At 41.6% G+C, this 24,247-nt stretch overlaps 2 protein-coding genes across 2 annotated transcripts; both read left to right on the top strand.

The window, feature by feature from the left end:
* Positions 1-13,188: 13,188 nt before the first annotated feature.
* LOC308295612 (interleukin-1 beta-like) lies at positions 13,189-14,668 on the top strand (the record flags this gene model as incomplete). Its single annotated transcript, XM_080738662.1, has 5 exons — positions 13,189-13,221; positions 13,331-13,523; positions 13,848-13,991; positions 14,131-14,258; positions 14,396-14,668. 5 exons carry the CDS (start codon positions 13,189-13,191, stop codon positions 14,666-14,668), a joined length of 771 nt encoding a protein of 256 aa, XP_080594788.1.
* A 1,276-nt stretch (positions 14,669-15,944) lies between these two features.
* Positions 15,945-24,045, top strand: ckap2l (cytoskeleton associated protein 2-like; the record flags this gene model as incomplete). The annotated part of the gene is made up of 8 exons (XM_080738661.1): positions 15,945-16,000; positions 17,027-17,093; positions 17,180-17,231; positions 18,715-19,355; positions 20,199-20,397; positions 21,238-21,396; positions 21,880-21,956; positions 23,742-24,045. The coding sequence occupies exons 1-8, from the start codon at positions 15,946-15,948 to the stop codon at positions 24,043-24,045; spliced, it is 1,554 nt and encodes a 517-aa protein (XP_080594787.1). The 5' UTR covers position 15,945.
* Between the last annotated feature and the right edge of the window lie 202 nt (positions 24,046-24,247).

Raw genomic sequence — 24,247 nt, 5'->3', positions numbered from 1 at the left:
TTAATGTATGAATATAGTTGTAAAACATGCTCTAAGCTTGAAATGGTGTCTTATAAACCCATGAGGGTTGGGCACTTTGTGTGCAGGACACAAACAATAAACGAATCAATCAATCATGTTCACCATTGTTACCATATATTTATGACTCATTTTTAACCATTTCTTACACCTATCCTGAACCTGCAGAGACAAATAAACACATTTTCCCCAAATCCTGACATAAGGAATTCAGTACATGTTTATTGAACTTCAATCTAGTCTTTATTTCAGGACAAATACAGCACAAAAAAATAAGCACAATGTACTAATTTAGATTAGATATTTTCTCTGTTGGCAAACCATTATGACTGATGATGATCATCATCACCACCACCACCACCTGTTTATCTCTTCAAGCTCTATCTCTTAAATACATATTTCAAATACTTCTTTGCATTTTGACATTTTGTATTTGGCGGGAACGGAGAAGCTGATAGGCTTATCCACCCTCAGAATAAATTCACCCACAAATGAGAGGCAGAGAAGTAGGGCAGTGGTTCTCAACCTCTGGGTCGGGACCCCCAGAGGGGTCCCCAAATTATTTTGGGGGGTCCCCAGATGATTGGCTTAATGTGAAACATTGTTTTCTCACTCAACAGTAAACAAACCTACTTAAAGTTGAAGTGTATTGAGGGTATCTGCACATTTCTAAAGTGACAATTTGAGGACTTTTTAATACCTCTAAAATTACAAATTAAACATTGGACAAATTGTCAAATATTAGAGACAGAAATTTTGAAAATAGCCGCTCTACATGCTCACAACGCCTCGCGTTGCGAGGCGTTGTGGGCATGGAGATCTTTTATTTTCACAATAGAACCATGTTATACAAAATGTAATGCCTCAACTCTTAGTGCTTGTCAGGGTGGGGGGTCCCCAGTTAAAATATGATTATTTTGGGGGTCGCGGCCTGAAAAGGTTGAGAACCACTGTAGTAGGGTGCCTCAACTAGTGAATGACGCCACTGCCACATGCCATGGTCAGTATACTGTTGTCAGTACCCTGGTGTCAGTATCATGATCAATGGCTAGTATCCTGGTGTCTGTATCGCCAAAATAAAAGCCTGGGTTTCCGAGGCTAGTATCCTGGTGTCTGTATCGCCAAAATAAAAGCCTGGGTTTCCAAGGCTAGTATCCTGGTGTCTGTATCGCCAAAATAAAAGCCTGGGTTTCCGAGGCTAGTATCCTGGTGTCTGTATCGCCAAAATAAAAGCCTGAGTTTCCAAGGCTAGTATCCTGGTGTCTGTATCGCCAAAATAAAAGCCTGGGTTTCCGAGGCTAGTATCCTGGTGTCTGTGAATTACAGGCATAGAGGCGTATAGTCCGGCCGCCAACTGTGACATCACTTTTGAAAAGTGATGACTCATCACTAAACCATAGTTTTATGGGGCTGTTTTTAGCCCAAGGAATGTTTTTCATGCCAAACAAATGCTTGCAATGGATTCGGGAATAATAAAAAAAAAAAAACTTATAGCACTTATAAACAGGACTCCCTGTAAGTGTTTGAGAAGGAAGTTTAAGTGAGATTTTAGTAATCAACAGCTATTCTATACCCCATCACTATAAGTACTGGTGTGAGAGAATCGCTCAGTGAATTGCCCTGAGACGTAAACTTTAAGTAAGTTCACCTCAGCGAGCCTCATCATTGAAATTGCAGGTTTTAACTAAATCTACTCAGTGAGCATCGATTCGCAAGCTTTTAGTAAGCTTGTGCTCGAAGCGTATAGCAGTATAGATAAGCCTCTGAACAGGCATATCTCAGAGATCCTGAATTCGTAAGAAATTCGGAGATTCGTAAGAGACTCAAGGACGTCAGCAGAAACTAGATAGAAATCTAGTTAGTCCGACGAAGAAGACCTGGGCCCCTGGACGTCAGTCATAAGACTAGATCTAAGATACCAAGCGACCCTTTAAGAGTGTCGTTACACACTCGCTCTATAATAATACTATACAAATCTGTAACATATAGACAATATTTTAGGCCAATAAAAAAAAAAGATATACCACATTTCATATCCCACCTCAGCCCCCCAAAAACTGTGAAAGGTGATGACTCATCACTAAACCATAGTTTTATGGGGCTGTTTTTAGCCCAAGGAATGTTTTTCATGCAAAACAAATGCTTGCAATGGATTCAGAATCATTAAAAAAACTAGTTTGAACCCTCACATGCTACTTAAAGCAGATTCTTTTGGGGCTATGTTTCCCTCTATAGTATGTGTATAGGCTAGTAAGTGATGGGCCCAAACATTTACCCCTAAAATAAATTGCTCAATGCTGACAGGCGGTCAGCAGGTGGATCCATGACTGTATGTATATAGATAATATTTTAGGCTAATAAAAATAAATAAAAAATAAACTACATTTCATACACAACCTCAGGGGCAGTTGGACTAGTAGGACTGTGCATTCAGTCTCATGCCATTTTCATGTCTAGCTTTTAACAATAACAATGTCAACAATGTCAGTACAGTACGTACAGTACAGTACAGTACAGTAAATAATTGCGACCGTCAGGTAGCATTTACTATCAAAACCTCCACCGGCTGTCTGTCTGTCCGTCGGTCTGTCTGTCACATCACACTTTTGCCCTACTCATATCTCCGCCATCGTTGCCCCTATCCATGTGAAATCTTCCACACACACTCCTTGCCTGCCAAACCACAACCTTCAGGACCCCCGGACCTCCACGGACCCCCAGGGACCCCCTGCCACCGCCGCCAAATAGTGCAAAAATGACCAAATCAACACCCCAACTGGGCTGCTCACGGGGAATTCCTGGGGACCACCGACTCCTGCTGCTCCAACAGTCCTTCACCTTCATTGGTTTAACTTTGCCCCGCCCCCTCCCCTCATTGGCCAAAACGTTATTTGGCTTTACTCATCAACCATTTGCCGTACAAACTTGTGGGTGGTGTCAATTGACTTGATTAAGAGTCCTTAACCTTAATTGGTTTAACTTTGCCCCGCTCCCTCCTCTGATTGGCCGAAACTTTATTTGGCTTTACTCATCAACCGTTTGTCGTACAAACTTGTGGGTGGTGTCAATTGACTTGATTAAGAGTCCTTCACCTTAATTGGTTTAACTTTGCCCTGCCCCTTCCTCTAATTGGCCGAAACTTTATTTGGCTTTTCTCATCAACCGTCTGTCGTACAAACGTGTGGGTGGAACCAATGCCACTTACAGGCCTCTTTGTGTATACTGTGACCTGACGGTCGCCTATCTCCCGATTAGGGAGTCTTACTGGTATGTTTGTTTCTAAAACTATATAAATAAGCAAAATGTGCTATCAGCAGTTTCACAAGAGCACATCTTAAACCCAGCATGTTGTCAGTGTGTGATCAGATCTCTAGTCTTTCCTGCCTTGATGGAATATGTGGTTGTGTCACTTGTGTGGTTGTGATATCATTAACCTTGGGTGTGTTTCTGCTGAACTGGCTCCTCCAGGCAAAACCACCCGTCAATTTCAGTGTGTGTGTGTGTGTGTGTGTGTGTGTGTGTGTGTGTGTGTGTGTGTGTGTGTGTGTGTGTGTGTGTGTGTGTGTTGTGTGCGTGCGTGCGTGCATGCGTGGGTGCCTTAAAGATTTGCGCCCTTAAAGAAGCTCAGATTCGTGATTTGTGCCCAACCAGTGACATGCTCGCATTTGATTACATTTTGCTAAACAAGTTATCTAGTAATATAGTGTGCTACATATAATCTAGTTATCAATCATTACTTTTCAAGACTCACCCCTATAAGATGTCTACAAATATTTACGCTGCGCCAGACCCAACGCAGATGGTGATATATACAAAAAGAAGAGGCCAGGGGGGTGACACTGAGGACCACATCTACGACAGCGTGGGCTATGAAAACGTCCCTGGACCACAGGAGGACATAACAGGGAATATAGCAGGAAGACAGCGTGAGTTTGACAAAGTTGTAATGTCTTGGTTTCCCAGACCCCTTTGGATTATGGTGATCCCATGACCTTTCCTCTAGCGCCACAATTAGGTTGAGACAGTTTTATTTTTCTTTCTTTTCATGATAAATGATGGTATTTTAGTTTGTTCCACTTTAAAGTGAATATACAATTCACTGTGCGGTCAGGGCCGACAGTGGCTCAGGAGGTCGCTTGGGAAACGGAAGGATCCCAGTTCGATGCTTGGCTCCTGGCTCCCCCAGAGTTAGTGCCGAAGTGTCCTTGAGCAAGACACTGAACTAGAGACGTTCATACACAAGGCCATACCCACAAAGTCACCTATTGGAGTGGCTAGCACCGTTCAATAATCAATTTAGCCTACTGTATTCATAGAAAGGGATAAAAATAGATGCATTGATTATCTGTGTCTGCTGAACGACACGTCCCTTCACCAACAGACACTTGACCCTTTCAAGTAGAGTACAGTAAGTAACTAACCATCCCTTGTGGAATATTTAGTTCTAAATCCAAACTGCTGTGGATGCGTTAAATATTCTGTTAGTTGCGCAGCAACAATCTTTTCCAAAACCTTTGACACAACAGGAAGGATAGCAATAGGCCTGTAGTTACAGTACTTGCCATGTCCTTTTCTCCTGACATAAATCAGGGCAATTATTGCTGTTTTGGAAAACCACACATTTTCAATATTGAACCATGTCATTAATATACCCTAGAGGAGTTCTGTGGAAATACACAAAAAAGTTCTCCCCCTTCTGTGTTGCCTAGAACTGGAGGATTGATTTTGGGGTACAACGGTGTAATGTCATCACGTTTTAATAAATGCTCCCTGACAGTCGCAATAAAGTCATAAATGTGCCTCTAAAAAAAGTGCAGTGTCAACGTAGTTCTTGTTCTGCAGTCTTATACTGTAGCTGCTGGGTAAAAACTGTTCAAAAGTCTGGCGGTACTGCTCCCATACGGTTTCCTCGACCGTGGCAGTGTTTCGGACAGACTATGGCTGGGGTGGTGAATATCCTTAATGATACTTCCAGCCTTAGCCACACAACATCTCTCGTTTATTTCCTGTAGGGGGATAAGCTCCCCTCCCTTGATGCTCTGCGCTCTTCGCACCACTTGCTGCAGTGTTTTTCGTTCCGCAGCTGTTCATAGGCAGTGATCACATGACTGTAGAGATAATGTGATGTTGTCCAAATTTACCAATTTGGACAAAATCAGTAGGAGTTCTGCAAACATCTGCCTCTTGGTAGCGCTATAACAGACCAATCTGAAAGATTCGAGGCAGATATGAGGTTCTGCCCTAGCTGATCTCTGTGCCTTTGGCCTTGTGGAACCAAAAATAAAAATCACTATATGATATAAAGCAACAATAAAGGTTTTTTGTTTAACACTCATCTTTTAATTATATCATTGCAGACGATTTTTTTTTGTAAAAAAATAAAACAAAGTTGCATGTCCTTTAAGCTGTATTTTCTATTGCAGGGCAGAGCTGTAACACAGTGAGAAGGCCTCTCAGAATTGTTACTGTTTGTCTGGGGATGCTGCTGGTGGTGTCTACAGGTCTGTTGGTGCACTGTAAGTATTCCATATCACAAAACAAACATAATAAGCTTGCTTTGCCTGACATTTTCTAGATTTAGAGATTACAAAAGCCACCACAGTATTTCTTCTTTTAAGATATTTTTGGGGCGTTTCTGCCTTTATTTATAGATAGATATATAGTAGGTTGACAGGAAAGAGAGATGGGGTGACATGCAGCAAAGGTCGCCGAGATCGGGACTTGAACCTGCGACACGCTGTCAGGCTGGATTAGCAGCCTAGGTTCTCAGACGGTTAGAACCGTCAGGGCCAGCCACCACAGTTTTAACCCAAACCTTGATGTAACTTTTTCTATTTAGCATTTTTAGAAGCTTTTTATGTGTATTATTGGATGCATTTGCAAAGAGAAGTGGTGTCACTGGTGTGGAAAGGCTATTCACAACAAGAAAAGAACAATATCATTGCGTTATCAACAGTAGCAATAGCCCTATCAGTGTTTATATTCACAATGTGTGGTTCTTTGCAGATAAATTAGCCTATGAACTGTCACAGATCAAGTACGACAACATGACCTTGGAAAGAAACCATTTACAGATCAGCTATGACAACATGACCCTGGAAAGAAACCATCTACAGAACTGCTATGACAACTTGACCCTGGAAAGAAACCATCTACAGAACTGCTATGACAACTTGACCCTGGAAAGAAACCATTTACAGAACAGCTATGACAACTTGACCCTGGAAAGAAACCATTTACAAGTCAGCTATGACAACATGACCCTGGAAAGAAACATATGTAAAGAAGAATTATGTGAGTTTATTTAAACATTATTGATAAAAGGAGAACTTCACACATGTTCAAACTATCTTCATATAATTGGTCCTTACTAATGCAGAATATGAAATGGTACCTTTTGCTCTACTCACTCTGTGTCTCAGAAACCTGCCTACCAGTGCCATAACCTGAAGTTGAAACTAGTCATGCTACTTTAGAAACCTACAAGCCGGCCCTGACCGCACTCTCAGAAATGGCACCAGAATGGTGGTAATGCAGATGATGGACAAAATCCTTGAGTGAGATTGTAGTAGAAAACATCTTCCTCCCAAGGATACTTCACCATGACAGAAGTGATGAACTTCCCTTCACCTTTATTAGCTATCAGATTAGCTTTCTCTGTTACCACCAATAAAGGTCAGGGCCAAGAGTATGAACGAGTTAGCATCTATTTGCCTCAACCTGTGTTCACTCATAGACAACTTTACACAGCCTTCTCCAGGGGAAAGAGGGCCGGCAACGTCAACGTTTTCATTGAGGGTAATGACAAGGGAATAACTGACAACATTGTTTATACTGAACTTCTTTAATTATCTACTGTATACCTGATCATTCGAGCAATATATTTTCCTCTGTGCTTCTGTTTAATATGTTTCTCTGATAGTGTGCAAGGACCGACAGATACAGATCTCCATACAGTATATGGCCATCAGTTGGATCACTGCTGCAACATAGTTGCACGGGCGCGATATCTAGACGTGAGCGGGCCGAAAGGCCGCTAACTTAGTTCTCTATCATCAGTAACATGTAGGTGATACTTACAGTATATATGTCTATCAAATATGGTTTATTTAAAGGCAATCAAAGCTTAGAGCTTAGAAAACCACCGTTGGGTAATGCACAATGCCATTCACTCCCTTCCGTTTCATTAATTCATTGCGTAGGAAATAATGAATGGATTACATCTGTAATGTTCGATGTTACAGCTGAACCCCTTAGTGCGGCTACAGAGTTCACCTCGGAATTAAGTGATTGTCAATTGGGACTTAAGCACCCAGCCATTGTTGGAGTACCCGATCACAGCTGTTACCCAGCGGCTACGGGGTGGGCACCTGTAGTACCTTCGAGAGGGACACTGACCAGTGTCTTTAAGTATTTTCAAAATTTTACTTAAGTATTTTCAAAATCATACTTTAGTAGTAGCCTACTACGCCAACAACGCCAAGTATAATTGTAATCCATTTGTTGCAATAAATGGTTAAACCTATTTATGACGCAAGTGTTCCTCACTGAAACAGAATTCAGCTTTACCCCTCTCTTTTTTCACCCCATCAGTGTTGAAGTTGAATGGTGCCTTCAGAAAGACAGGTGAGCACGTGGTCAAAGTGACAGACGAGAGGAAGAGAGATTTTGAGCTGGTGAAAGAAGCAATGGAGCTCCATGCTGTGATGCTGTGGGGTGGGAACACCGATCGCATAGGTATGTGTGTCCAGAGTAGTGAACAGCATTTTTTTTGTGTGTTTTATTTTTTATTGAACCTGATAAACAAGGATTTTATAGTTTCCCTATAGGTTTAGATTGACTTTTGCTACTCTTACTCTGTTCTCACATCAGCATATCTGAACATGTCCACCTACCGGTACATCCACCCAGCGCCCAGTACCAATGCCCGCCCTGTGACCCTGGGTATCAAGGGCACAAACCTCTACCTTTCCTGTGCAATGGATGATGGCAAACTTACCCTGCATCTAGAGGTAATGTACAGCCCTGTCCCCATTTATGTTCCTGGGTGACCAGAGTAGGATACTGATTAATACTACATTCACTATAGCGCAAAATGACTTGATTCCGATATGAGAATGAAGCCACTGACCATTGACTTTGGTTTCTTCCTTACACAGGAGCTGGAGGACAAGGAACAGCTGAGGAGGATAAACCAGAACAGCCACATGATGAGGTTTCTCTTCTTCAGACAGGTCACAGGGCAAGATGGCAGCACCCTCATGTCTGCTCAATTCCCTGACTGGTACATCAGCACGGCCGAACAGGACAACATGCCAGTGGACATGTGCCAAGAGAGCTCTGGCCGCTACAAAACCTTCACCTTCGAGCGTCAGAGTTAGAAGAATTGTCTCTGAACATCTTCTAAAACATGGATGCCCAAACTGGAGTCAGTGGCTGAAAAAAGGCCCCTTGGAACAAGTGTAAAATATGTTCCATTTCATTCAGTTTGATTAATTTTAATATCATATTCAGTCCCGGCTCCCCCAGAGTTAGTGTCGAAGTGTCCTAGAGCAAGACTCTGAACGGACTTTGAGGTGCAGGTTGGTACCTTGCATGGTTTCCTCTGCCATCAGTGTATGCATGTGTGTGTGACTGAATTGGTGAATGTAATTCTCAATTCAAATGTTATAGCACATTTAACATGACAAGTCAACCAATGCACAATCTATGTAAACACTTTGGATAAAAAGTGCTATATAAATGAACCATTTACCATACACATACTGTAGGCCCATTCTACAAATGTCTTCTAAATTCTAACAGTTTTCTGAAAAACCTATGTTGCTATAGTGGTTCTCAACTTTGTCATGTCAAGGACCCCCAAAATGATATGTATTTGGCCGTGGACCCCCATCTAAAAATATTTTTGTTCCAGGGACCCCCAGAAGCAAAGATTTGTGCTAAAAATGTTCACTCTGAATTTGAGTCTTAATTGCCGCAAGCTAGATGCAGAATAGATACATGCCCCCACCCCCAACTGTTTACCGTGCATATGTTTTATTTCTACTAGTGTTGATGATGTCTTGTATGTTATTGTAAAATGTATGTCTTTAAATGTCTTGATGAATTGAATACACAGGACCACAATGGAAATAAGCCCTCAGGCCTTTTAGCACCATTGTATTATTACCATTGTTATACTGTTACTACAGTATTAATCAGGTAGAGCGGGATATAGGCGAAGAAACGAATGATGATCGAAAGCAGATCTTCTCCAGGTCCACTCACAACCATGTGCTAATGTGGTTTAATCAATTGTAACACACACACACACACACACACACACACACACACACACACACACACACACACACACACACACACACACACACACACACACACACACACACACACACACACACACACACACACACACGCGTGAATGCTGAGCAAGTGAAGTGAATGCTGTAACTTCCCCTAACCACTAAACAGGAAGTGAAGAAAGATCATTCAGTTTTTTAGTCTGAAACACCTCCGGGCTTTTCCTCCCGGATCACGCCGGTTCATACACCCACACTTGCTCATAAGGCCATCTGACGCTTGTCAGGGAATCAGAATAATGTCAAATCTGTGAATAAATTCCTTACCAATACATTTCTTCACCAATATGTTTGTAAAGTTGTCTAGAAACACATCTCAAAAAGATTGAAATATAAAAAATATGCAAAAGACAATCTGCTTTAAGTAGTGAGGGGTCAAACTAACGTTTCTTCATGATTCTGTATCCATGCAAGCATTTGTTTTGCACGGAAAACACTCCTTTGGCTAAATACGGCCATAGCCACTTTTCCAGGTCCATTTGTTTGTGGTGCTGTTTTTTGTGCAAAACAAATACTTGCTATGGATTCAGAATCATGAAAACCTCCACAGTTTGACCCCTCACATGCTGCAGATTATCTTTTCTTCTTGTTTTGTTTTTCTTCTTTTTCTTCCTGTATAGTAAAGTTAATGTTACTCCAACTTTCAGCAGCTGTCACAGATTCCTCTAGGGAAACTGAATTTCAATCTTTCTGAGATATGTGTTTCTAGACACCTTTACAAACACATTGATGAAGAAATGTATTGGTAAAGAATGTATTATAATTGTAATACCCCCTGACTATTAGCACTTTCAATAGCAAATGAGACCGGTCATCCTCTGTATCGCTACTTCAACCTAATGGCATCGGGTGAAGATACAGAACTCTGAAGTGGCATAGGCCTAATGTTCGTTTCAGCAGGAGGTTTGTCCCCTCTCAGCCATTACTGCACTAAACAAACTGCCTTGCCCCCGTCGATATATGGTTTTCTGTGTACAGTGGGGACCTCATGACTTGTCTTTGTGATATGTTGTTTTGTGTTATATGGTTATGTACTGTTGTTTTTTAACAGACTTGTGAAGCCAATATCCCTTCGGGAACAATAAAGATTATTATTATTGTCCTTTAACTAATCTAGGGTCGGACATTGCTGACATGTCAGGATTAAGAAATTGTAGAACAGGTCAAAGCACTGTAACATTGTCTCTCTCATGACCATGCTTGAATTTGTTCACACACCAACCGGAATGCTTGGAATTATTATTGTATTAAGGCCTGCAGGGATGGAGATACAGAATATCGTCCGTCCGTCCGTCCGTCCGTCCCAGCAGTACCAATTTCCATGGCTGGAGAAAAATGGTAAATAATAATAATGTTTATTATCCCCGAGGGGATATTTGTATTAAAAAGAAAAAATATGTTATAAATGTTAATGTTATAAAAACTACAACAACAACAAAAAATAACACATATAGCACAAAACAACATATCACCAATACATGAGGTCCCCACCGTCTACAGAAAACCTTCCTATCAACTGGGGAGTTTTGTTTAATGCCGCAATGGCTGAGGGGACAAAACTCCTATTCCCTCTTCAAGGTTCACCAGATGGCATGAGGTCGAAGTAGCGATACAGGGGATAATAATAAGGGTAATAATAATAATAATAATACACTTTTTTTAATAGCACCTTTCATACAGGGTCACAGGCAAGACATAATTCAGATAACTCAGACATACAGTATGCAACAGGTAAAGGACAGAAAGATAAGTACAATTAGTAAAAAATATATAATAAAATAAAGATTAAAGTTAATACAAGTAGATTAAACAATACAAAATAGAAAAATAAATCCTGGATATAGCATTCAGTAAATTGTAACCATAGACAGGAAACATGTTATTTAAAGTGATAACGGTGCTCTTTTAGTGGTGTAAAGTAGGCGGTGGGATGATTAGTTTCATTGAAAGTGCTAAGCATGTGATGGTCTTATGTTCATCTCAGAAAGTGTGGGTATGGGAAGTCCAATGATCTAAAATGGTGCTTTCGCTTTTGCGCCTTTATCTAAAGTACTCTACAATATGCATTACATTCAAAGTTAAACACACATTCATAGACAGATAGTGTATGCGTCCCTACTGGGTGTAATTGGCCTGAAGCTACTTCTCAGACCCAACTAATGTCTAATTTACAGTATGTTCTGTATGATGAAGTATAAATTGGGCTTAGGCCTGAATAAAGGAGTAATTTCCTTATCCTCATTATCAATCATGTTGAGGAATCTTCAACTATATGGCTGGGCTATAATCAAATCAAAGTATCTTTGAATTGTGTGCATTTGAACAATAATAATTTGTCCACATGACTGGTCATGTGGACAAATGAACAATGGGTATAGCTTCACTTTCCCACTTCCTGTTATCGTAGCAGTCAACCCCCGCAGGTGGTAGACAGCTACAGTATATAAACGCCACAGGTCATAACATACAGTACATACTAGAAGCACACCAGTGTCTACTTCATACTATCTAACAACGACTTCTGCTCAGGTAAATTTGATCTTCTCTGGTTACATTTTTAAACTTACTTTAAATGCTTGATTCTACACTAAGCTTGATTGACTGCAGTAAGAAAGGTCTTAAATTGTTTCTTTCTGTGTGCATACAGGTATGTCCAAATATATATATATATATATATATATATATATATATATATATATATATATATATATATATATTTAAGCATATGTTTATTACATTTTCAAACAAACAATATATAAACAACAAACAAAGCGACAGGACAGCAAAACAACAATACAATAACATAACAAAAACAACAAATACAGCTCAGACTCAACCCGTTGTAAATTAAAGTTTAGATGAATGGTAGGATTAATCCCCCAGCCTCCCGCAACCCTTTCAATATGGGGAGACACCCAGCCCCGGTCAGAATGGCAATCGCCAGGGTGCCATTCAACAACAGTCCGGAAGCAGTAGATAAAACAGACAAATAGATCGATCAGGGCCGCCAAGGAAACCCCTTGAGCACAGCAGCAGACAGCATAGGCCCAATGAATCTTAGATATGGGTCCCAGATTTTATAAAAGGCGTCTATCTTAGAGCGTAGCATACATGTGATGTATTTGCAGGGAATACAGTCCATTATAATATTGTGCCATGATTTTTTGGAAGGAGCAACATCCTTGATCCAAAACAGGAGGATATTCTTCCTGGCAGCAAAAGTTAACACGTTGAACAGCCTTTTATGATTGGCATTCACAATGTGACCATCTGGGAGACCGAGTAGAAGAAACATGGGATTTGAATCAATAGGGACACCGAAAATAGCGGATGGTTCTGCTACAACATCAGACCAATAATTCTGAAGCTTCACACATGACCAAAGACAGTGGACATTTGAGACAAAGTGGGGACACACTTGGATCCATTTTGTTTTTAAGGGCAGGAGTTATATGTATGCGGTGCAGTATACAGAATTGTATGGATGTCCAAATATTGTTGTTGTTGTTATTATTATTATTATATTTTTATTACGAAGGTTGAGCATGTTATTATTCCATTGGTTTTCAATATCGTGGGACCCCATAGGCCCTTGAGGACTCCATGAGTGTACAAAAGAAATGGAACCAAATGGACCAGTATAGTTCTGTTTGGTTCCATTTGTAACACTCTCAGATGTAAATTAACATTGATTTTACAGTGTAGATTAGGTCAAAGGTTAAAAACAAAATTATATCAAAACGGGGGTACTTGAAATTACTTAGGTTAACCATCAGCCTTATTCCATTGTGCACAGATCTCCCCACTCATGGCATTTGAATCTCAGTGCAACCTGATGGAGGTGAGTAGAGTATTCCCCTCCTCTCCTCTACACCTGTGAGCACAATTTCACCCAAATTGGTGTCATGTAAAAATGCTTAACCAAAGTTTGCCCAAATATATGTTCTCAGATCACCTCTGACAGCAAGATGTGGAGCGGCAAGATGCCCCAGGGCCTGGACTTGGAAATATTCCATCATCCTCTGACCATGAGTCCTGTTGTCAACCTTGTTGTCGCAATAGAGGGGCTAAAGTCAGAGTTCACCTGCAGCACTGAGTTTCGAGATGACATGACAGAGGACTCAGAGGAGAGCGCCAATGAAGGTAAGCAGGCATATTGGGCACATGGGGCACACACACATGCGAAGCCACAAGGATGTCATCTCTTTGTGTCAGCTTTTGTGAAGGCTGACCTTTAAGGATTTATCTTAAGTTTTGCTCACCTTAAAAACAGAGAAAAGCATCCAATGTTGCATGGTTAATGGTTAAATGGGTTTCAAGTTTTGCATGGCTCAAGTTAAACTGATTCATTGTCCTGTTTTGGAGGGGGGTGGGGTGCATGGTTAAACCTTATGACGCGAGTGTTCCTGACTGAAACAGAATTCTCGACTGGTTTGAGAGCTTCCCTGTCCTTTTTTAACCCACCAGAAGACATTGAGAATGGTGACTTCAGAAAGTCAAAGGGAAAAGAGTACAGGGTGACAGACCAGAGGAAGAGAGATTTTGAGCTGGTGAAAGAAACAATGGAGCTCCATGCTGTGTTGCTGAAGGGTGGTCAAGCCGATCGCATAGGTAAGCTTCATGTGTCCAGAACAGTGAACAGCATTTTTTGTAATTAACCGGAAGGTTTTGAACCTGATAAACAAGGATTGTATAGTTTCCCTAAAGGTTTAGATTGAACTTTGCTACACTTAACCTGTTCTCACATCAGCATATCTCATCATCACCAACTACATTCCCCCTCGGACCAATGACCACCCTGTGACCCTGGCTATCAATGGCACAAACCTCTACCTTTCCTGTGCAATAGATGATGGCAAACCTACCCTGCATCTAGAGGTAATACGCAGTCCAGTTCTCAATTATAGTCCTGGGTGACCAGAGTAAGCTATACTACATTCACTATAGCGCAAAATGACTTGTTCGATATAAGAATGAACGCACTGGTCATTGACTTTGGTTTCTTCCTTACACAGGAGCTGGAGGACAAGGAACAGCTGAGGAGGATAAACCAGAACAGTGACATGGTGCGGTTTCTCTTCTTCAGACAGGACACAGTTGGCAGCACCCTCATGTCTGCTCAATTCCCTGACTGGTACATCAGCACGGCCGACCAGGACAATATGCCAGTGGACATGTGCCAACAGAGCTCTGGCCGCTACCATTACCAAACCTTTACCATCGTGGATCAGAGTTGGGGGCGGCCCAGTCTCACAAGAAGAAAAAAAGGCCCATTGCAACAAGTGTAAAATATGTTATGTACCGAGTACAAACATTCTGTGTATTGATTTTGTTAAAGGTCACCACAGGGTGTCTTCATTGTGTTTATTGTTCTATGAGCGATCACAATGTCTAAGAGAAAATAACTAGTTTTAAGGTTTTAAAATATTGTGTTGTCGTGCATGTACTGAGTACAGCCTGTAACACTGGGTGTATTGACTTTGTCAAAGTTCACCACAAGGTGTCTCTATTGCGCTAATTGTTCTATGAGCATCCATTGTGTAGCCTACTGTACTACTGAGCAAGTGATATTTCACTGTACTAATTTAAATGATATTCATGACATGAATGTAGGCTCTATGTAGGCCTATTTGCTCACTAACTAGACCATGTTATTCTCATGGATTACAAGTGCAACAAATATGCAATAATTAACCAATCCTTCCTGTGCATAGTCCTGTAGTGGCTTACTACCATCCTATTGTAAATAACTTTTATTTGGCACTGTTTTTCTTTTTTTATACATAATATCTTTTGTTAAGTGTTTTTCTGATAAATATCTACTGCATAGTATTGTGTTCTATCCGTCTGTCAACTGTCATTCAATATGATTATTAAGAGAAGGATCTCATAAGATTTGCCTTTACCAAAGTTTCCTTTTAGTTGACCTTGTATCAACTGAACTGTACTGTCATAAAACGGTACATTTTCCTATGCAAAACGTCCAATAAATACTTCAATCAATCAATCAATCAATCAATCAATCAATCAATCAATTTCAATCAGTATTTGAGAATATTTGAATACAATAAATTAAAATATATATTTTATTTAATAAATAATTCGGAAAGAACCCCCTTTTTATTTATTTCCATATTTGGCAGATTTAGCTTTCCATATTCGACAGGTGCCGAGGTTTACCCCATCATCCCATAGACTGGATGGCGGCTAGGTGATTGGTTTAAACTAGCCATTCATATCACGCCCGTGCCTCCGGGCCATGGGATAGACTGGAGCCCTGCAGCAGATCACAAACAAACTCCAGTCTGAATGGCTTTTCGAATATTCAAACACACCAATGGCAGGAGAGGAACGCTTTAACCGGCCGTTTCAAAACCATTCACAGCGGAGGCTTGGCTTTGGCTTGTAATGCGCATGGTATGTTAGAGAGTGTAAACAAAACAGTACAGTGACCGTTAACATTCAACCAACATAACTAAACCACCGCGAGAGCTAACGACAGCTATTAACCGTTTTAGTTGCCTCTGATCAGCGAAAGAGAGGAAAACATTGGATTCTAGCGATCATGGACGAGGGGGAGACCGTGACGGAGCCGCAGGTTCCGGAACTTTGCAGAAAAGGTAGCCAGTCGGAGGCTAGCTGGCTAAGCTAAGCTGGTTAGCTTTATGTTAACATTAATGGTGTGGTTAACATCACTGGTGGTGATCATTATCACCACACTATTACGTGCATTGATATGGTATGCGTCCAATGAGATACGTCAAACTTAAGTTAGGTGTAACAACCATTTATTGATGATCATCTAACCCGTTCTGTTCTGAATCTGATATGTTTGAGTTGAGTATATGGCCACACTGGCCAACATCCATGTATGGGTGAAATTCTCCACCTGATTATGTGAACATTGGCATTCAATAACGTTATCGCGTGTTGACAATGCTGTACGACAAAGTATCGTTTTGTATTGATTAGTGTCTATCATCTTCTTGCATTATCGAATAGCCTATTTCAACATATTTAGAAACCTGCCATTAAAATGGGACCTGGATAGTGCATAGTTCAATCTTAACCTTAATTTGATCAGGTCAATTCAATTCAAAGGAGCTTTATTGGCATGAGAAAACATAATATACAGTTGGAAGGGATACACACATAGACTTTAAAAGGGTACACAGCATTGTGTAAACAGAGCTATGGCACATCCTATTGGTAAATATATACAGGGTATAAAGGTCAGGTCACATAAACACCATTTCAATCCCAGGTGTACTGTAAATCATATACTGTCTCTAACTCTGTGGTGTAAATGGGGTTACAGAAACTACAATAATCATGATGACTAGTTACAAAACTATCCCAACACTTGTTTAGCAACTGAGTTCACTCACTGAGTAGTTGGAATGTACTGCTTGTGAATAGGAAAACTTCATCCACATGGACCCTGGCTTCCCTTGTCTTGGGGTACATTGAATAGTAAATACCCGATCTACAAGCTCTTATTTAGGGGGTGTGGGTCTGCTTTTTTCAGAGAAGAGATTTGTTGTTTAGAGGGAAAAGGTGGTGGGCTAAGGATAGACCCCTGGGGATCCCGGGCAACGAAGTAGAGTTTTAAGTATATAATGTGTCTATGTTTTTGTCTGTTACAGATTTACGGAAGCAGAAGTTAATGGAATACTTGGCAGCGAAGGGGAGGCTGAAACCGCCCAACTCAAAGTAACTTAACTTTGTATTGATGATTGACATCTATTTGCCTCTCTGTGCATTCACACATCTAACATTCATTTAATTGACCTCCTCAGGCCATATCTCCGTGGTGGACAGCTGGAAGCTAAGAAGCCTGCCATGTCCACAGTAAAGCCTGACGTATGTGTAATGCTCTTGTTGTATTCACAAGATGTGCCGGTTAAACCGGCACATCTTGTCCATGTATCTCTGTCATGCCTGACACTGTGGTTCCCCTGACACATCACTGTGACATCACAGGCTCAGAGCAGGGATAACGCCTGATACTGTGGTTCCCCTGACACATCACTGGTGACATCACAGTCAGATACTCAGAGCAGGGATCTCCATATATGGGCATAAACAGGTGACATCACAAGGAATGGCTCTGACTAGAAAACTATGTAATAATAAAGAACACCATGATGAACCCGGTTTAGACGTACAACAATCATGGCCTTATTGAGAGTATTGTAATAACTGTTTAATTATTGTAGGGGTGTACATCTCTCACCTCACCGATTACATCAGTGCTTTTTACTCCTATAGAAGGGAGAAATAATTTGGTTCATATTTTCTCACATTGTAAGTCATTTCACAAGCTTTAGTCCCATTGAACTCTATCATGAAGAACAATGTATATCATGAAGAACAATGTTTCCATTGTAGTCTCCTCTGTAAGAACCTTCCATTCAGAATACATACTTGTGTTGTGAATGGATGTACTTGACACGTGTTATTTTCTTTTTATTCACAGTCAGCCAAGAGTAAAGAGAACCAGCCTCCAAATGCAGCCAGTATGAGAAACGATGCCCAAAAAGTCCAACCCCAGACCACTAAGGGAGCTTCACAGCCCTCGAAAACAAACATACTTGGATTGAGTGCAAATGCAGCTCAGACAAGAAAATACACTATTGCATCCTTAAAGTCCAACCTTAATGCAACCAATAAACCCAAAATGCAGCTTGATATGGGAATTAAACCAACTGTTCGCCCTAGTTCATCCAAGTCCCTTTCAAACATTCCCAAACCAACTGCATCACAGCCAAATTATCGAGCCAGTTATCGTGCTACACGTGCAGCCAAATCAGGCCTCCAGGTGACGTTCAGTTCCAGAATGAGCCTTGGCCCCCTTGCCAAAACCAGAACCGGCCTCATTCCTGCAATACTGCAGCCTAGAACCACCATCCCAACAGCAACCACCACCAAACTCGCAGCCAGCTCCACGGCTAACAGAGGACACTCCAATAATACTACAAGATTAGTCTCATCAGTTGCCCAGAAATCCACCGTGGCTCGAGGGAAACCAGTTTCCTTCACAGTTGGTCTCAAGCATACAAGGACCACGGCCACTGGGGCTTCGGTTGCTGGCATTAAAACTAAGACGCTGAACAAGACCATTTCAAAACCACCTGTCAAATCTCTTAAGCCGTCACTTCAAAATAGACCTCCTACGGCATTCAAAGCAACATCCACAAGGTCCACAGCAGCAGCCACCAAGCCACATCAGAATGAAACAGAGACAAAATCCATTAAATCAGTTCAGTTGTCAAAGAAGGCTTCAGTGCACAGATCAGGGGTTGGAGGGACTGGTAATGCCCAACCACAAAAGGTTGGCTCAGGAGGATTCTCTGGGGCAGGAGGCCAGCGGCAGAACACCGCGTCGAACAGGACCACACGTACTGCCGAGCTCAAAGAGAAAGACGAGGTGTATAGAGGGGCGGACAACAAGAGTGCTGTTGATTCAACAAAGGAATCGCGGCAGAAGGGACCTCCTACAGCATTCAAAGCGACATGCGTGTCCACCAGACCCACAACAACAGCACCTGCCAAGCCAGAGCAGAAGGCAAGAGTGCCAAAATATGCAAAATCAGTTCAACCATCAAAGAAGGCTTCAGAGCACAGATCTGGGGTTGAAGGGACAGGTAATAATCCCAGATCACAGAAGGTTGGCTCCGGCGGAACCTCCAAGGCAGGAGGCCAACGGCAGAACACGGTTTCAAAGAGGGTCACGCATACTGCCGAGCTGACAGAGAAAGACAGGGTGGATGGAGGGGCAAGTAATAACAAGAGAGAGGAGTGTACAAGTACACAGAGAGCTGGTGTACCATATGTACCACAGACAGTGCCTCGGCGTGCGAAGAGTCTCAGTTTGGTGCAATGGGCCACCGACACGAAGACCCCAAGAGCACAGGCCACAGTTATGCCTCAGACAGAGAAACATAACTTGACAGCAGCTCAAGAGGAGAGAATGTAAGTTTGTTTCCTCTCACAATCATACAGTGGTGTGCACAGAGTGGATGTCCATGGCAAATTACTGTTGTTGCCAAGCACAAATAATACTCAGAGCCAGAGTTCACATTTAACAGTCAGTATTGTTTGACTTTATGTGATATTATTTATTTTGTTTAAGTGTAAAATAGCTCTATATTCCCACATTTAATTTCCCAGAGCAATCATTCGTATAGAGTGTTTGTTCAATAACAGAGGTCTCCACATCGCTCCAGCAGAGGAAATATATTTTCAGGTCAGGATGCCAATTTCAATCAATCTGGGAAATTGGAACCGTAATAACACAAGTTGAAAAATAATCTTTGTGTGTTTCTCTCTCCTGATTGGTTGAAATGTGTAACCCACCTGAAAAAGTGTTTTCTCTTTACTAAAGAGCTGGAGAGACTGGTACTGAATGAACGCACTAAAGAAAGCCCCAGGTCCTCTGTCTCTGGAAGTTTTTCTAACCAAAAAGATCGCACCTGTGAGCGGTGTTCCCTTTGCATTGTATCAAACACGACACACGTGCACTGCATATCTCCCTGTATGGGCCGTTCTGTCCGTGATGTTGGTTATTATTAATAATTATTTAAAGGAATAAATTGGTCTTTTGGCAAATATCACAAACATATCACTCTTGGTCTGAGGCAAGAACATTATCACTTTCCCCTCTTTCTGGGTTACTCTATTATAGCTCTATCTTATAGCAATTACACATATTAATAGTGTCTTCAAATTAGTTGGCAGAAACCTGTAAATATCCTGTCTTTGACCTTTGAATTCAATGCTAATTATCAGCTTTTCCCTCTATTGTTTGGTCTAAAGGCGAAAGCTCAGAGAATGGCGGGAATCTAAGGGCATCTCTTACAAGCGTCCTCCGATGCAGGTGAGGCCTCCTCCCGTCAGGCACACTGTGGCGGTGCCACAGCCCTACTGGACCAACATGGACGATGACGATGACACCCGAGCCCTGATCTGTGCTGTGGACAGGTCCCTGGCTGACTGTGTCAAACTGCTCGAAGAGGTACTTAAACCTGTTCACAAATAACATGCAAGTGCCAGTAACTTAACACAGTGGTTCTCAACCTTTTCAGGCCGTGACCCCCAAAATAACCATATTTTAACTGGGACCCCGTCCCCCACCCTGACGAGCACTAAGAGTTGAGGCATTCTGTATACAGTATAACGGTTCTATTGTGAAAATAGCAGATCTACATGCTCACAGCGCCTCGCGTTGGGGGCATGTAGATCGGCTGTGAATGTAATGCACAATCTATGTAAATAAATGCACTATTTACCATTTATATGATTAATTCAGTAGATTCTGAAAATAGATTTTTTTTTCAGCGTTTTTACCTTATTTTCGAGGCTCCATCAACACACCACCGTCCAAATGTAATCAGATTACTTCCGGGAACGGACGATGATTCGTCTTTTCTTTCACCCGGTAAAGAAAAATGATAACCGTGGCCATCCATGCTTTTGTTATGGTCTGTTGAAAATGGCTTGTTTTAAACAAGAACATGATCTGGAGATTACAAGATAAATCAATTTTCTTTCACAGCAATCCATTGCTGTAAACAGGGGTTTGAAAACCCAACTTTAGTCTGTTAGGGCAGTTACTGCAGTTCAAAGTAGTTACTATTTTCACCAAATGTCCAGAATAAGGATGCTATTGTTCACATGGTTAATAATACAATAATAAATCAATGCCATGATGCAAAACTGCCTGTCTGTGAAATGTTATGAATATCCCTAAATTGTAATTTGTTTTGTTCCGTGAATTCTGAAGAAGTTTCTTCAGAGACATGCATGGTGTGTTTTATCTCTAGGTTTGTTTAGTGTTGTTGGTCTGCTCCTGCAGGGTTGCCTCCCAGAGCAGGTGGTGGAACACCTCTCTCGGTTGCCTGCGATGGCACAGAAGTTTGCCAAGTACTGGATCTGTCAGGCCCGCCTGATGGAGCGACAGGGCAACCTGGAGGTCCTGCCCATGTTTGAGGAGGCTGTGCGTGTAGTTCTGGAGGTAAGTGACAGTGTCCACAGTGCTCTGCCCATCAGTCATTCATCTCTGTTAACTAGCCGTAAACCCATGGAATAGAATTAATCAGAGTTTGCATTGAAGTCTCCTATAAGCAAAAAGCAGTGTTCAGTAAAGTATTTCATATCGGGCAACAACACATTGAAAACGTTTTTACACATCTTAAAGCACAATACTTTAGTTTGGGTTGTGTAGTTACCTTGCCATCCAAATAGAGGTGCATAGTAGTAGTGTCTACTATCTCAAACAGCACCTAGGTGTTTTATTAGTCAACACACACACAATGTGTTTTAATGTGTCTGGAGTCTGGACCCTTTAGGTATCCACCGTATCCACTATTTTATGTTTACATGTAAAGGCCAAAGCATAATGGTGTCACAGATGCACCACCAAACCCATAGTGTTCATTTGGTGATAATGGAATCGTAGCCATATCAATATGTTCTGGATTTGTCTTTCTTGTTGTAGCCTGTGGACGGGCTGCGTGATGTCGTGTTTGATATCTTGAAGAAAAAGGATGACATTCAAGGTGAGCATGCTGTACAGTTAGTATAGTAGTCCAGTCCACTAGTTGAATTGATGCCTTCCAAAGAATCCCCTCACCTTTCTCCTGTTTTAGTTTTAAGTCTGTACTCTGTAGTATTACATGTCCCCAGTCCATGGTGCATCATTCTATGTTTTAATTGCTCTCATCATGCTATATTGGCCGATCATCCCTATGATCACCATGACATATTTGATTAGCATTGTTATCCTGGTAATGGAAATGCAAACTGCTTCCTTTATCTTAATCATGTTCCTTGACGGCATATACTGTATATTTCCAGGAGTGGGCTATTGTCAGCAGAGCCAATTTATGATGGTTAATTGAAACATTTGATTTGTTTTTTTATTGATTTATTATTATTATTTTGCCCAGGTCGCGCATGCACACCTCAAGAACTGCAGGAGGAGTCACCCATACAGGGGCAGAATTGCTCTGAGGCTGCAGTAACCCCCACAGTTACCCCAAATCCTGTCAGAGCACGCATCTATTCTGAAAAAAGCAGCTCATCTATGGTCAAGTACAAAGTCACATCAACGCCGACTCCGAGGTATGTGAATGACCCTCCTTTCAAGGCCTTCCATGCGTATAGTAGCTTCACAAAGCCAGTCAAACTTTCACAACCTCAATTTTCAGTACCAGTAAGTTCAGTGAGTATAGAGGATTTAAGTGGTTAAGGATGATCCAGTAGTACAGTAATTTTGTTCTATGCTCATTGACAATATCCTTGGGCTGACTTTACGAGGCTGCCTGAACAATTAACTCTTGGGCTGCCATAGTTTTGCCATAACTGCTGCCATGTATCTCTCCTGTGCGGCGGCGTTCACGGCTGTTCAACGTCTTGTCTTTCACGCGGAGAAGAAAAAATATAACCGCAGCGATGCATGAGATATAGTCCATAGAAACATGGTGCCGTCTTGACCAAACAAGCGATGTGGGAAAACAAAGGGAAGAAAAAGCCATTTTACCGAACCCAGATAGAATGGTTGTGAATGAGGAAAGGGATGTCAGCAGCAGCAGCTTTCGAGATGCATCATGGGATGGGATATAAAGTTTTTTTTTTTTCGCTCACCAGTGGCGGCCGCCGCCACCGCACCTGTTTACCTGGTTACCATGGTAACCAGTTAACGCGTCCCTGGACATGATAACGGCGCCATGGCGCTGCATTGCGGTAATTCTTATCGCATTCCTTGACGTTTTTGGCATCCCAAGTGTTAAGAATCTCCTGCATGACTGTTTAATCACTGTTTAATCCCCCCATAATTTGAATTAGATAAACATTCAGTGAACATAGCAGATCTACAAGCTAACAATGCTACACGTAAACACGTAGATAGTCTATCTGTGTGTTTTGGAGAGAAATAAGCAGGGGCCAAATATAGAACCCTGGGGGACCTGGGTCAATGATGTGCATAAAGGGTTAAGTGGTTAAATCCCCCAGAGGTGAACCATGTGAAACTGAACAGCGACACTAATATTGCATAGCAGAGTAATTCAGTGAAGATTGATGGTGTCACCTTCTCAGTAATGTAGGCATTGTGGTTATGCTACTCTTATACAGTATGTGAAGTAGATTTCCTATTTACTTTCTCCAAAGTTGTCATTCAAAAATGTAAATGTATAATTAATCACATTTCCAGGGTCCGTCTTAAATAGGTTATAACACAAACCAAATAATTGTACATGCATTGTTATACACAATGACCGTTACCCAAATGTTTCAACGAAAGACGGAAATATTTGCATGTGAACTATTATAATTCATTTTGTCTTGCTCTGCCTGCAGTCGCAAACAGAGGGAGCCGGTGCGGGTCAATGGCCAGGAGGTGCGCTTCATCACTCCCGTGAGGCGCTCTGTAAGAATCGAGGGGGGCTCTCTTCGCTACCCGGCCTCCCTCCAAGACCACGATGTCTGTGTGGCCTCCTACAATGACCTCATGGTCCAGGAGGAGCAGGAGGAGGACAGGGATGGGGAGGCGGGAGGAGCTAGTAGCCCATCCATCCATGGCACTCCCATGTACGTCTACATGGAGAACCAAGCCCTGAAAGACAAGGTGCATGTACAGCTATTTACCAACGACGAGGATTAGATTAGAGCATTAGTTTCCAAAACAGTGGGTCGGGACCCATTTGTGGGTTGCGGACAAATTTGTATGGGTCTCTTAATTATTGGCTTCTTAAGTTTTGTTTTTATTATTTCAAAACATTTTCAAAAAACATTACCCCAAAAAAGCTAAATTTTTCATGAAGAAAACAAAGAAAATCTAAGAAATTCCATAAATTAGAACACAA

This window comes from Nannobrachium achirus, assembly GCF_963921795.1.
Source record: "Nannobrachium achirus genome assembly, chromosome: 12".
In the NCBI taxonomy this organism is placed as follows: Eukaryota; Metazoa; Chordata; class Actinopteri; order Myctophiformes; family Myctophidae; genus Nannobrachium; species Nannobrachium achirus.
The sequence above is the reverse complement of the archived record's forward strand: the minus strand, read 5'-3'. Positions and strand labels throughout refer to the sequence as shown.